The sequence below is a fragment of the Streptopelia decaocto genome, assembly GCF_964273445.1.
Source record: "Streptopelia decaocto genome assembly, chromosome: 5".
Classification (NCBI taxonomy): Eukaryota; Metazoa; Chordata; class Aves; order Columbiformes; family Columbidae; genus Streptopelia; species Streptopelia decaocto.
Genome location: NC_138659.1, coordinates 3514804 through 3530163, shown reverse-complemented (window position 1 = coordinate 3530163; position 15360 = coordinate 3514804). Strand labels below are relative to the sequence as shown.

Below are 15360 nucleotides of genomic sequence, written 5' to 3'. Positions count from 1 at the left end.
GAAGCTTAAGCAATGCTGGAGCCTACAATGGAATATGAAGGCAGAGACCTACACACAGGACTCTTAGCTACAAACATTAAAAAATTAAGGCAATTAGGCTTAGTTCAAATTTGCATCAAGCCATCCTGACTCTCTACCCTGAAATTAAGTGATGGGGTGGTAATCTCCTCTCAGGGAGTGGCCACATCCTTAACTAACCACATCAGGATGTGAAATGGGCAGCCTCAGCATCCTCCCCCGAAGGGCACACAGCTGATTCCTTGCTATGTACCCCAGCCCCGATGGGTCAGCGTGCGGCCAGACTTGGGCAACCCTGGAGCTGGTAGGAAATGTGCTCAGCTCAACTCATGCACACAAGGAACCTCCCGTGCTCTTCCACAGTGTTTAAGCTTGCTTTATTATCTTGAATCTGTGAACCAGGCATATGGAACAAGAGTTTGCACATCAGGCACAGCACTGCCATAAAAACATCACTAACCAAGAGGAGCTTTGGGTTTAATCTGTTCCATCATCTTGACTGGACACACAAAAGAAAGATAAGAATGTGTTACATGAAAGTTCCCAGTATCGCAACTTTCTGCTCATATATGGAGTTCACATCCGGCTGCTCTACGACAATGAGGAATTTAGTCACTCACACACACAACTGGCACTAGAATTTTGCACAAAAAGCTATCCTTTCCTTCACTTGCTTGCTTTGATTTTTTCCCCCAATATTAAAACAGACTAAAATTTCCTAAAGCCTGTAGTGTTTCCACCCCCTAGTCCCTTTTTAAACTAGGGTGGGGAGGTTTCAAAATCAGACTCTTCAAAATTAATCTCCTTTGCAAAGCCTTTTTATCTTACAGCGCTCTGAGCAAAGATCTATGGAGCTAACATATGTAGCAAAACAAAACCAAGGCAGTAACCGCTGCTTATATTTCTAATGCCTGTAGCACGTGAAGCAGTGGTGTGCAATAACGCCTTCCAGGGAAGTGCATGCTGAAAGGAATGTCTTACAGTCAACATTTCTCAGATTTTGCCTAATTCAATACAGTAAGAAACAAATCAGCTATTGCAACTGACATAACAAGTGATTGTGAATATTAGGATAAACAGGTAGCATAGTATTGAAATTAAAGCTCTAAACATGATAACTAGTTTGACTGCAGAAGACAGTAATGAACAAAGGAGACTAAAAACTGGATGTCTATCAGGGGTGGCTACTCTACCAGAAAAGTCATCCTGTATAATTTTTAGAATTCAGACTGTATCTTGTTTTGGTGATCTCAGACTGGCTCGTGGGGACACAGTGCCGGTGCTAGCTGGCACCCTTTTAGTTGTGAACACACCGTGGTCTCTTAGGAATAAAGGTATTATCTCCAACACTTCTGCAGGAGCAGCATCATCCCCATTTCAGAAATAAAGAGGCAGAAATTACATGTAGTAGGTGCGTGGAGCTGGGATTACAGTAGTATTTTTGGCCACGGTTCTGTGTTTCCATACTGCATGCCTCCAACAGAGTCAAAGAAAAATGTATTACAAGTGCTCAATTTTAGATGGGAGGAATTTTTAAGCCCTTTTTGTTTAGTTGATTGATGCTGGTAATAAAAGTAGCATTAAAGAGAGTACTGCTTGTTCTGGGGAAAATCCAAGCTGCCTATTCCTGCTGCCAGATTAGTACCTGACATCTTTGCTGACTAAAGTTTCAGGCAAAACCTTCTTGGAGGGGTGAGGAAATAAAATGACGGAGACTACCTGCATTACTACTGCGTGATATGAATGAATCCCCTCTCAATATCCACTTGGAGGTGAAAGCCTATTGACATGTTTATACTGCAAAGGTGTCCATACTGTGCTGTGCACTACTCAAAAGGAAGCCTGTCAGTAGCACAAAGGACTTGGTCTAAGGACAGACAAAAGCAAGGTAAGGGGAAGGAATACAGTGTAAGGTCTATTTGTCAAAGTGACAGCTGCATGCTTGTTAACTATTGCTTTTAATGGCTGTTTTTGCACTCAGCAGGGGCTAACGACAAAAAGTACGGGCTGTTGCAAAGTAAAGCCTGCAAAGCATAGAATCAAAGATAAAGTCTTATTTTAGAAGTAAGAGCTAGAAGTAAGAGGAAAAAGATAAATGCACAACTATAAAAAAATAACACTGTTACACTTGAAACACAAATATACTAATTTCAAATTATGTGAATAGGTCACTTATCACAGTCTGGTTTATTTCTGTTCTTTTTATGTATGGTCACAAACCTGTTGAATTTTGACTCCCAAAAGCAAAGGGGAAAAGTTATTCAGTGTCACTTTTCTATTAAGCCTTGAGGAATTTCAAGCTCCAAACCAGCATTTTGTACATGAGCTATAAAGTGATGCACAGAAATGTTGGCCAAAATGTGTTTTGCCACTGTTACTGCTGAAATGGCAACAAATTTATATTCCAAGGTTCTCTCCATACTTCAGACCAAAAGCAGAGGTCAGTCAGTTTCCACCTCACCTCCTTCCAACACCAAAATTAAAAATGTACCCACATTAAACACCCCCAACCCTCTCAGAGCTCATTGCTTGTGCTGTTGCTCTCCTAGAGAAAGGGAACGAGGCAGATCATCCTCCTTCCCCTTCTTTTCCGATAATAAAGAAGAGCATAGGAATCAGTTTATCTGTTCACATCAGTTCTTGGTATCTGCACTCTGATAACATCAAGCGCACACATATCCAGTTATGCAACACTATTTAAAGCATTAGTATTATTTTTTAATATTGGAGAGAAATGCTAGTGCATTTGGACAAACAGCAACAGCTTTACATCCAGGTAAACCACACTTTTATTTCTTTTAGTGCATCAGAGATACGGCAGAATGTGCTAAGAACCTACAAGTGAGTAATTCTTCAAGGGTGCAAAGGCAGGTGTACCATGTAGAGAGAGGAACTTATGTTTAAGTTATAGCAGGTGATAGTGGTAAAAGTTGCCACCCTATCCCCAAACCCACGCTCTTACCTCTTTGGGAGAGGTGAGGACTGAGCCACTCGCCAGTACCGCTGGTTTGGTTACAGAGACTGGACTGGTAAAGGCAGAGTCGCGGCTGGAGGAAAGCGAGCCTGCTTTATGTTCACTTCTGTTTGCTTTCCATGGACTTGGCTGTGTTGAAGAGAACACAAAATACTGGATGGTAAATGGTAAGCCACAGGTAGCAGTTACTTGCAAGTAGTAAAAGATAAATAAACATCATGTTGGCTTTTGTAGGGATTTTTTCTCCTCCCTCTCCAAGAACAGTCTCAACAAGTTTACCTTGACACCCATTATTTTTCCCCATCTTCTTCTGTTTTCCCCACAGCACACACAATTCTGCTTCATGGTCACCACCGCCCAGTAAAACACAGTCAGAGCTCAAAGAGAAAATCCAGCACTGCACTTAATTAACTGGAATCACCACTGAGTGATGCAATGCATCTTACAGCTATCCACAGATGGCAAGTAAAAAAATCCCAATTAAACCCACATTTCATATAGAAACACTGTATGCTACAAAGAAAGGGTTTGCATCTCTTGACATGAACTTCCCCTGTACAAGGAAGCAGCACATCGAGGAATATTTCTGTCCAGGCTGAGAATGCAAATTATTTATTTCCTAGGGCTGTGAAAGTGTCTGTCATTGCACTGATGTAGCAACAAGAAAGAAAAAGAGAGCGAGAGAAAATAGAAAAAAGCAGCTGGTTCACTGAAGTGCACGAGCACTTGCTGTTTTGCTCTGGATGCTCTTGGCAGTGTCCTTTCAAATACACTGGCAATTTGGCTGAAAAACAAAGACTTCAAGATAAGTTTTTGTTACTTGGAATGTTATTCTGGAGCCTCTCTTATCAACCAAGGACAAACACTGTGAAGCAACTATCTTTACAAAAACGATCCTAACAAGAAACTTGCATCAAATAGCACAAGAAATACACTCGTCAGAGCATTCAGACATACTGGTTCGTTTGACCCATTAGGCTTCTGCTGACAGCTTCAAGTCATTAGCAAAATAACTCATGCACAAGCAGGATTCAGTTAAATCTGAGATGCAACAGATCTTGCATTCTGCAAGCAATGAGAGCAGAAGCCATTATTTCAGTATGTTCTCACTGTTCCACTGGGCTATTTTATTCATTTTTAAATAAACACATCAGTAGGGGCGGCCATCAGCACTACTATTCCACTCCACTTAAAAACAAGAGCGGTCCACATTACGAATGGATTATTCTGCATTCACAGCACACATTCCTAACATCCCCTTCCAACACAGAAAACATCCCTGTCTGCACAATGTTGTCTGGTACTAAAATTAGGGTACAGAATGACTATGACAAAGGGTTTCTCTCCGCAGAGCTGGTCAGGTTGGTGGCTCCGACCCGCAGCTCCCGGCTGCCCATTGCTGTTCTCTCAGCTTCCACAAAGAGGCAGCTTAGACAAATTCAAAGCCAGACCCCGACTGCTTTCCTAGCAAGGCCACAGCAGCCAAGCACAGCAACTCGGAGTGAATATCGAAAGGAATCGTTTGCAGATTGTGACCTTCATTGATTGCTTGACTGTGCACAATTAGCCATCTCAATTAGCCAAGAAAGAATGTAATTGTTTCACTGCCATCGGTTCTCTTCCTTTCAATACTACTTGGTAGAACTTAAAAACATTTTTCATTCGGTTTGCCCTGATAGCTTCCCAATACTGCTGACTTTGTCAAAATCAATGTTCTGACTCCTCTACTTTATGTGCTGCAAGTTCTGTACAGCTTTCTAGAGTCCCCAGAGTAATGCATCCTACCATAGCTGCTTTATATCTATACCTTTAAATGTGTGCATCATGGACACAGTTTTTTCTGCCTAAGGATATACTGATCTCCCACCTTTAGCTTTGCTAATGTTCACCGTTTATTAACAAAAGTGCTGTTGATGACACCAACAGGTAACTTGATAATCATCTGAACCATTAGGATTTTTCCTGCCGCTGGCAAAATTAGGCCTGAATTAAGAGAAATGCACAAAAGAGCAAGAAGCTCTGAACTTGCTTTCTTACAAAGGAGTTATTATTCTTTCCCATTTTGTTTTTATCTTGGAAGTATGTAAGACTAACCTACTCTAACCAGAAGGAAGATTTCATTTGAATGTTGCAGCCAGCATTAGTAATTAATAAATTTTAGACACCTTTTTAAAGAACAACAGAGCTAATAGTTTTACTTAGCTTCTTAAATACTTCCACTACTCTGCAAAGTTTCTAAGGAACCTACACACGTAGATTCTCTTGGAAAATGGGCAAAATAAAGCCTAGAACTAAGAAACAAAAAACTACTTGTTTTTTCAATGCTCCTATATTTCTTTCAGTAAAATAATTATAGCGTAACACCCATTACTCTTCCAGGTTGTCTCTAAAGCTCCACTAAATTAGAGCTAAATTGGAGGATGTTACAATGTAATCTGATCTTAACCTCAACTGTTTTGAGCACATCAAAGTATTGTAACCCAATAAAGATTTTTCAAGGTTGCCACATGAACAATTCGAGCACATCGCAGCACACATTCCACTTCTCCAGCATCGCCTGTTTTGTCTAACTAAGATAAGGATTTGTCTAACGCATGAAAACACACCCTTTCAAACAGGCAGCAGTTCTCTGTACCGACAAGACAAAATGGCATTTTCATAGGGAACAACAACAATTTTGGTAGTAAACAGGTCTCTAGTGTAAAGGTCACTACCCCAGAAACTACTGGATTCCAACTCCTGCTTCTTGTTAGGGGTGTGATTCCATTCCATGTCAAGGGATAGAGTTCTCCCTTGATCTGCAGTTCACTAATCTGGCTGGAAAGCCCTGTACCTTGGAGGGAGGAGCTGCAGGTTTAGGAACCAGATTTTTGTAGACACTTGGGACAATGGTGGTGGCTTTGTTGCCATTTGCCAGATGAGAAACAGGTGATGTAAATGCAGCTGAGAAGGCGGCAGCAGGATCCTCTTTTGAAACCTTTTTGATGACCAGCATCTTGGTAGGTTGCTTGGCACTAGGGGGGTTTTCTGTGAAAAAATAAAACAAAGGTTGTGAAATACAAATGTTCAGTTTCATAACAGCTTCAGTACACTGCTCCAGTTCCTCCCCCTCAATCTTACACATTACACATCTGCTTCTGAGACTACTATCAGCTGTTCTTTCATTTCGGCTTTGAGCAAAGATACTGGATAAGGGTGTCTAAGTACAATCTTTTTTCATTTACACATAACAGCTCCCTTGACACTGAAGGGAAGAACATACAGTGACATCAGCTAACAGCCTTCTATCTTACTACAGGAATCAGAACAGATAGTAGCATTTTATCGAGCAGCCACAGATCAGCTTTGTTAATTCACCAACACAGCAGAAATACTCAGCATGACTTATCCCTCAAAAGACACAGTGCTTTTACAAACAAGGACAAGTAATATTTCTTAGGCCAAACTAATGCATCCGCAGGAGCAGAACAATTTAGAAACAGTAGTGGTATAAACAGCTAAAAGCCCCATAAAAACTAATTGTCATTAATTTTTGAGCAGAACAATAGCTACCTGACAAACATGCAAAAAGAATACAATCTGGTACTATAGCAAGAAGTATTTCTGAGGGGTTTTTTTTGGTATTCATACTGTTTACAGTATGTAACCCAATCAACCTGGCTACATTCTTGTCCTGGTTTTGGCTGAGATAGAGTTAGTTTTCCTCCTAGTAGCTGGTACAGTGCTGTGGATTTAGAATGAGAATAATGTTGGTAATACACTGATATTTTAGTCATTGAAAAGTAGTCAAGGATATATTTTTTTTTTGTAGTCAAGGACTTTTCAAGCCTGTTCAGAGCTTGAAAAAAAAAATTAAATAAATCCAAACCACAGAATTATGACAGTTTTGCTGTATTTCTAATATCAAGATCAAAAGTCAGGAACTAACGCCTAGTCCACTGAAATCTGCTCTGCCCTTCAAGTGATGTCTCTACGAAATGGTAAGTGCAGGAAGCAAGTGCAGAACAGTGACACCACTGCCACCAGCAGCTTTTTACAAGACGACAAGCACAGTTTCAGGAAGACAAAAAGGCCAAGAGATGAGTGAAGATTGTGGGAGGAAAACACAGGAGAGAAAGTTGCAAACTGTCTGCTTCACTTAAGTCGTTAAAATATTTTTGAATGAAAAAAACCCCATAGCATTTAAACACCGCTACAACTTCCTGCTTCAGCATCAGCATTCTGTACAGCAATGTAAATATCTTTACCTACCCCATACTCCAGAAGGTGTCCCTAAAGGTTTGTTCTGGTTGTTGTGTCTTCCAGCTTCTGGGTTCAAAGATGGCTGTAAAAGAGAAAAAAAGCAACAGAGTACATCATTATATCACCTAACAAAAAAACCAAACCCAAAACCAAAATCAATGTTAACATTCTGCTTCTAGGAACCCAGAGTACGGGCAGATTTCTCTGAACAGCACCTGAACTAGAAGACAGATGTCTTTTAGATGTCTTTAGCACAAGACATCTAAAAATCAACTTTGTATTCTCCTTGGCTTCTGCTGTATTTCCAACAGTAGCAGGTTCAGGATAGGTCCTTTAAGTCTTCTACTATATGATTAAGTACATTCCACCAACCAATATACACATTAAATATTTAGGTATTTAATCAGCAGTTCAAAAGATAAAACAGAATGCACATCATCAGTATATGAAGAATCTAGTCTCATTTTCCAAATATTTTTAAGCAATAATTATGCATTAATCAATTAAAACAAAACACAAAAGCAATACTAAGCTCTTCATGTAAAGGAATAATGAATATATATACATTTCTTGACAAAAAAGCTACATGTAAATTCATGTTTAGCTTCAGAGTCCACTTTTCAGGACAATACTGCAGACTCACCTTTGATTCAGTATCAGAATTCAACTTAGTGGAACAACTAAGGACGTGTCCAAGCTCAAAGCAGAGTACAGAAAATCAAAGCATTCAACGACAAGTGTTCCTGATTAGCTATTCCTCTTCCCCCATCCCAAGTCACTTCAGTTCAAAATAAAGCCATCTTTTTCCTCTTTTAAATGAATTCTTCATATGTTAGTTACTATGGTGACAGCATAAGTTTCTAATAACGAGCTTCTGAAATAGTAGGCATTCCTGTTCTATAAGAGCTAGGAAAAAAATGTCACACCATAGTGTAAATTCTTGCCTCAGACCCCAGAAATTCCTCTGTGTCAGTGCTTCATTTTTTAGTTACAGGTCAGTTTTATAGCAGGGGTGCTCATGCCACAGGAGAACTCAGACTAACAGCCAGTTTTGCTGACCTTTCAGGAAAAGTGTTGCCATCATCAGCCACACAGGCCTAACAGCTATGAACTTAACCACAGCATCCATTAGTTTCACCCCATGGCAACGACAATATAGGAGTTATTTAGCAAGGCTTGCTGCTAGACCGTGTATGGTATTATCACCTTAAAAAAAATGGGGGAAGTAGTTACAGAAGAAACGGCCACATAGTTGGGGAAAGGCACTCGAGAATGAAGTACATGCAAGAAAGATTTAGACCAAGATACACTTCAGCAGGGCACAGCTGCCATCATTACACTAACTTTCTCCATTTCAACAGGCTTTTGACAGTCTAAAGAACAGGCTTATAGAAATCCTGAATTACAGTATTCTTGAGAAACCAGATTAAGAGAAATCCACAGACAAGCTGTATCACTGCTCTCCAGGTGTTAACCACTCCCAGCACAAACAGGTGAACAAGAACCTGCAATCACTCCCCAGGCACTTCACTGAAAAAAACCCAGCAGCTTACATCAAACTGCCTCCAGTGCCAATTGAAGTGTAGACTCTACATTTTGGCCTGAAGCAGCTGCGGACGTTCATATATTTCACTCTAACTTCTAACTTCCCAAACAGCAGCAGTGCCATCAAACTGCCACAAGTACTTCAGCAGTAAACAGCCTTCCAGAGATAAATGCTGAACAAGAGAGCAAAAAGCTCAAGCTGATGATACACACAAGCGTGCAGACTATCACCAGAAACTCTCATTACTTGGGGCTTTGGCACTGAAGATGAAGCCAAAGGAATTGCATCAGGTGAAGGGACTGAGTTACCAGAACCTTACAGATGATATTGACCTCATCACGCTGGTCAAGAAGAGCCTACAGACAGCAAGAAACAAGATGGAAAAAAGCAAAATAGGTGGCCTGATAACAAAATCCTCTTCAGGGGACAGGAGAAAAGAAATTAAACAGGAAATAGAAAGCAGTGGAGGTGCATATCGCTCAAAGCATTAGCATTAAGGAATACATATGGTAAGGATGAAAGCCATAAGTCCAACTAAAGATACTCCAAGTAAATATAATGCCAGGAGGCAAGAGACCATCATACTGATAATACTACATGAATTGGAACACTGGATAAGAAGCAAGCTGGTTAATTGGAGATACTGATAGAAGAAATGGCTCAAGAAACCCTGATCCAGAGATTAACAGAGAGACAGGAAAACACCTCTGATAACAGAACACTATTCCAGAAGATTGGGGACAGATGGTTGCAAAGGTCTGAGCAAGCTTGGGAAGGTTATCACAAATACCAACATGCACCAGAATGCAGGAGACAGGAACAGCAGGCAGACTGAAGATAAGCTGAATAGATGTACTTAGCAGCAAAAAAAAGGCTTTGTAAGCACAGCACAAAGTCAATATAACTGCTCTTCCTGTGGCAGACCAAAGCGTCACCTTACGGGTTCTGCTCAAGATCTGGCTTGTGCATTGACAATGCTGTCTTCAGTTCACCATAACCATTTGGCAAAATATCTGTGCCAAAACCCATAATCCATAGGTCGCCAAGTCCTGAAGACTCTGGGTACCAATTAGCATCCTGTCAGCACTGGAATAATTTCATTAAAACTTTTGTGATCTCAAACATGGAACTGAATGCAACTCTCCGTCCTCGCCACCTGTCAACGCTAATAAAAATGAGATCCGAAAAGCCACTTCTCACAGCTGCCACTTCTAGTGAGAAGCTACACACTTACAAAGTCTTCTTCCTCAAACTGCAACTGCTCTTTATCTTCCTTCTTCTCTTCCCTGGATTCAACAGGCAGCTTTTCTTGAAAGGCGGAACTTTTCCGAGAATGGAAGTTGCCATTCCAGTGGCGATGAACTCCGGTTCCTCCTCCACCACGCTGGTTGCCACCATCATGGCCCCGGGAGGGACCATGCCAGCCAGGCTGGCTGCCAGAAAGCCCAACATGAGCTCCTTTAGAAACACCAGAATCTACAGAATCATGGCGGAGAAGGGACGGCTGATGCCAGCAGTCTAAACAAAAGGAGATAAGTATGCAAATAAATCAAGTCAACACAGCGTGCAGAATACTGGAAATAACAAGAAAAACAGCCTGATAAGTCAGTGTTCACTAACTAACTACTAAGGCCAAACTTAATAAGCTACTGTGTGATTATATCAGAAAACAAGTCAAGATACACAATGCACATAAAGCTACCATAAAACCCCGCCAAGGCCTGAGCACATGGCATGGCAGAAGAGAAGAGCACGAGTTTCTTAAAGGATGTTTTGAAAAGGTTCAAGTTTGGGAAAATGTTGTTTATATTCTGCAGAATTCTCCATTCTGTAGAATATTTCAAAGTGTTTGCTCTCGGGCTGCGTTGTGATCCCTCTTACCTCCTGCAGTTCGGAGGGGCCCGTTATTGAAAAACCCATCAGAAGAGTTGTGTCTCCTGCGGCTCACTCCGAAGCGGCCCTCTCCGCGGGGAAGATGCTCTCCATGTTTCTCAAAGGTGGCTGCAGGGGACTGCGGAAAGTAAAACGTGATATAATGAACCATTCATTAGGGCACACCAAGGAGCTTATCAGTCCAACAGGGACATTTTGTTAATTAAAAAAAAAACACCAACCCAAACCCCAGAATCCTGTACTAGTTTTCAATCCAGCATCCGTATCTGCTTTGCTTAGCCAACATCAACAGTCAAGTGAGCCTGACTGGAACAGGACACAAATACGTGGATTTTAGAACCAGAGAGAACCTAACACACTAATCTTACCACTGCTCTTTGCAAACACGTATTTTTCTACTAAAGTAAATTAAGAAATCCTCTGATACACAGGTGCTCATTCATTCACTCTCTCTAAAGACCGAAAAGCAGACAGCAAGGGAGGATCCAACCAGTTTGAGTAAAATTCAGAGATACCCAAGTAAGCTGAAGCACTTTTGGACTGAAACAACTATGCTGCTGTAGAAAACGTTAATGCTTCTACCATTAAGATTCCAAAGAATCTTTTACTCTTCACTTTCCCTTGTTTATAAAAATTCGGAGGTTGGTTTGAAATCGATCAAATACCCTGAAATTACTTTTGCGTCCTCATATTTAAGCATAAAGGTGAAAGCTGTACTCGTTCAATGTTGTCCATCATGATCTGGTTTGCCATTAAAATGTTTTTACTCTGCCACTATGCACAAGTAACACAAATTGTTAAAATCCTAAACCGGACTTCCTGGTCAACCTAAGCTGCTTCTGGAATTAGTTTTAGAAAGAAGGTGACAAGCAAACTGCTCTCATTTCAAGGTTGCAAAAAACTAATCAGTATTACCAAGTTTGGAGTTAGAGCCCAAGGGCTTATCACCAATCTACTTACTACTCAGCAAAGGTCAGATTATTTTCATAAATCAAAGCCAAATTATACCCTGCATTGTAAATAAGTGGCAACTTAAGTCTTGACTCCCACAGACTTTGGGCCATTTCTGTCATTTTCTATTTGGGATCCCACTCAAGTCTCAATGCAAAGACACTGAACTACTCCCATGTCTGAAGGCAAAGACTGTTCTTCCTCTGAAATAAAGGAATACATTTGTTGAAACAACAATTACCTTGGTTGACTGTGGTGTTGAGAAGTTAAGCCAGGCAGGAACAAAGTCATGCTGCGCCATTTAGGTCCAGTGTCTCCCTTCAATAAAATGAGGCATCAAACCTCATGGCCAGGATCTGTAAATGAAAAGAACATTCCCTGAGTGTCATATTTTCCAAACTGAAATAATAATAATATAATTTATTTCCCAAAGCTTGGCCTATACAAATAGGAGGGGAAAAGTGCTGTGGTTTTTCGTATTACACCTAAGCATTTTTTTTTCCTGCTGACTTTGGTCCTCTGACCAAAACAGGTAAGAACTTAAGCATTCCCAGTTAATTCCTGTTTACAATTAACACACTCATTAAATTAATGATAGGATGGGCACAGAAGTAGGAAGAAAACAGAACAAACAGCATACAAAAGCCATACAATGCATAGATGTGTAAAATCAAGACATGACAATTTCAGGTACACTCCTTCTTTGCTCATTGTGTCTCATATTTGACAAAGGGATGATCACTGCATGTTTTATCCCAGAGGCTGTAAATCAAACGTGACCAAATTGGTGATGTTAGAGACATTAGAGAGCAGATCATGGACCTGAAAGACAACCATATGCCAGCTCCTGCATCCCCAACGTAAAACTATATCCAGATTCATCAACTCTATGCAGCATGGAATATTCTAGGCTGGAACTGCTTTCAGAGCTAAGAAAGTTAGGAACAGAACACAAGCTGGTTGAAGGATCTTAATGGAAGTTAAACTGAAGACCAGCTGAGGCATCTCACTGAGTAATCTGAAACTGAATTTTCTTTCCAACATGTCATAGCAATTTCCACTGCTCAAAATGATGAAAATTCCATTATTGCTCTGTATAACTGAATTCTGTCTTTTTTGTGGAAGGCTCTCCAGTTTACCATTTTGATTATTTTTCAACTTTAATTTACGTATGAACAAGTCAACACTACATAAGCAAAGAAATCAGTCCATATGATCGCTTACCCTGAGTTTGGCCTCTGCAGTCCAATGTCCTCGGTTTCTGTGCTTCACTGACTTTGGGGTTTCTCCTTTCTCCAGTATGCTGTCAGGCCAGCTTTGAGGCAATAGTGCGTCTCAAAGTGGAGCACGAGAGGCCGCACTTCGTGCCAACTGCGCCCTTCACCCCCTCAGCTGCTCATTTTAACCTCTTTGCACTCTCACTACAAAGAAAAAAAAAACTAAGAGGGTAATTTATATTGAAAAAAAAAAAAATCCACGACCACGTTCACCTCATTAAATTTCCTCTGGTCGCGGTAATACAGAAGTCAGCCTTTACATTACAAAAAGGTTTGTCGAGTCTGCGTGACAACATTCAGAGCAACACCATGGTTAATACTGAACAGACACACTCAAGTCTGCTGGATCATTCATGATTTGAAGCAGATCAACCTGAACGCTCTGGAAAAAGGATGACGTTACATAAAAACGTTTGCCCCAAATGCCGAGATCTAAACAAGAAGCATCTGCCCAAGTGCTCTTAAAATATAAACTTCATTTTTATCACATACATCTGCTAAAAAAAGGTATAGAATCTCAAAAAAATGAATGTTAGAATATACTCTGGTCTTCACGTAACTTGGTTAATGCTCCACAGAGCTAAGCTCTACTTGATATAAAGCTCAAAAGCAGGCACGAATGTTGATCTCCCTGTTTTTCACCATTTACATGCTGGAACACAGGTCACATGAACAAAAAAATGCCAGGTCCAAAAAGAATATCTTCTACTCTATTTTTTGTAGACTGGGTGCTGCTTTTAAAGGGACACAATTATTCCACAAGAGCTTCTTGTTCTACAGTGGAGAGTTCACTTCTGGGTCCTCTTCCATGAAAGAGATGAGACAGGAACTGTAGTCACTATAAAAAGGAAACAAAACGCCATCAATACAAGCAGCATAAACATGACAAAGTGTGACTAGAGAGAACAGAAGGAGAAATTGAGCAGCTAGTGCAAGTGCCAAAGCGATGTGATCTCCGATCAAAACAAAACCTGAAATAATCTCATTAAAATAAAAGGTCCCTGAAAAGGGCATTTTTGCTTTTTAATGATCAATTCCCATATTTAGTTTCAAAAAGGGCAATACAAATAAGCTGAATCAGAATAAAGGGAAGAGTGGAGAAACTGCATGCAGCTGCTGAAAGGGGTTCCACACCTCATGCCAGTTTTAAAAGCTGCTGCTAAAATACCAATGAGGCTCCAGGTTGCAGGTAGGCTTGGCCATTCCATGGGCCTCATCTCCTTTATGTCCCCACATCATTCCTCGTCTGCTCCAACACAGCCAGCCCCAGCTCTCAAGAGGCTCATGACAGTAATACATCCCTTATTCCATTAACTCCTCCACGGAAAATACCAACCAAAAAAAGAACATTTTTTTCTGCTATGGCCTCTCTTTCCTTGAACCACCTTACCTAACCAGAAGCAAACAGATAAGTTTACTGCTCCTGAAACATCTGAAAAGTTTTATTACTGTTTGATGGCATCAGCTGTTTCCCAGGGTCCCTTTAGGCAGGTCATCTTATGCCTTTGTATTTGACTGAAGAGTTTGTTTTCCCTATTTGAATCTGGTTCTAGTCTTGGCCCAGTTCTGGTTTCCACTGCAGTTACTATGCCATTGCTTTAAGCATGTGTTTTAAGTTTTTAAGACTGTTTTCACAGAGGCTCAAAATAAACACACACAGGGAAAAGTAAAAATCGCTGCTATTTGTCCTCTGGGTCGTTCCCTTTAAAAAAAAAAACAAAATCACAACTCATTTTCATATCTATATATATCTATATATATATATGTTTATTTTTTTTTTTTTCCTGGCACTAGATGTTATTATTGTGTAGGGGAGTTTGTAAAGAGGGAAACATGTTTGCACTTAAGCTGTGAGCCACGATCACATTGCTGGAGGTAGAATAACAAGAAGCAGCTTCACAACCACTATAAAATACCAGCCAAGATGAGGCAAAACCAGAGTGGACATGGCCACACACAATACTGACCTGCGAACTTCTGAGCATCCTACCCCGGACCACGAGCTACTAAGTGTCACACGCACTGAAACACCAAAAGTACCAACCGATCAAGATCCATTTCCACATTGAAGGGTAATTTTTCAGTGTACAGGGACATGCTAAAACATCTGCTGCACACACGAGTGTCTTTGCATCCCACTAAACTCAGCACAGGTACAGAACTCCTCGAGTTGTGACCTTCTGAGGCTGCTACCAAACGTCTGAATAGCACACAGAAGATAAAACAGGGACAAAGTCGATGCAGTTGACTATATTTAAACAAGATTCATTACCTTCTGAATAAATATGCTTTTCAGAACAAACTGAACAGCAATTACGCCATGCCAAACTAATGACAGAAGCAATATAATTTAAGATTTAATGAACTTTGAGAATGATTCACAGCAATGTGAAAAATGGACCTAAACAGAGTCAAACCCACAGAGAACTATCCTCTGGATTTAAGGGTGCCTAAATAAA

General features: G+C 40.5%; 2 protein-coding genes across 3 annotated transcripts in view; both read right to left on the bottom strand.

The window, feature by feature from the left end:
* Nucleotides 1-15360, bottom strand: part of PRDX1 (peroxiredoxin 1) — a 350258-nt gene that overhangs the window by 56851 nt on the left and 278047 nt on the right. The gene's annotated exons all lie outside the window — the stretch shown is intronic.
* Nucleotides 1-15360, bottom strand: part of GPBP1L1 (GC-rich promoter binding protein 1 like 1) — a 31465-nt gene that overhangs the window by 3403 nt on the left and 12702 nt on the right. For both annotated transcript variants that reach the window (XM_082054281.1, XM_082054282.1), the window contains exons 2-8: nucleotides 12849-13739; nucleotides 11866-11980; nucleotides 10662-10791; nucleotides 10015-10298; nucleotides 7244-7316; nucleotides 5826-6019; nucleotides 2981-3121 (exon numbers count right to left, since the gene is read on the bottom strand). In XM_082054281.1, the coding sequence (XP_081910407.1) occupies nucleotides 2981-3121; nucleotides 5826-6019; nucleotides 7244-7316; nucleotides 10015-10298; nucleotides 10662-10791; nucleotides 11866-11925 (882 nt within the window). In that variant the 5' untranslated portion in view covers nucleotides 11926-11980; nucleotides 12849-13739. The remainder of the gene's footprint in view (nucleotides 1-2980; nucleotides 3122-5825; nucleotides 6020-7243; nucleotides 7317-10014; nucleotides 10299-10661; nucleotides 10792-11865; nucleotides 11981-12848; nucleotides 13740-15360) is intronic.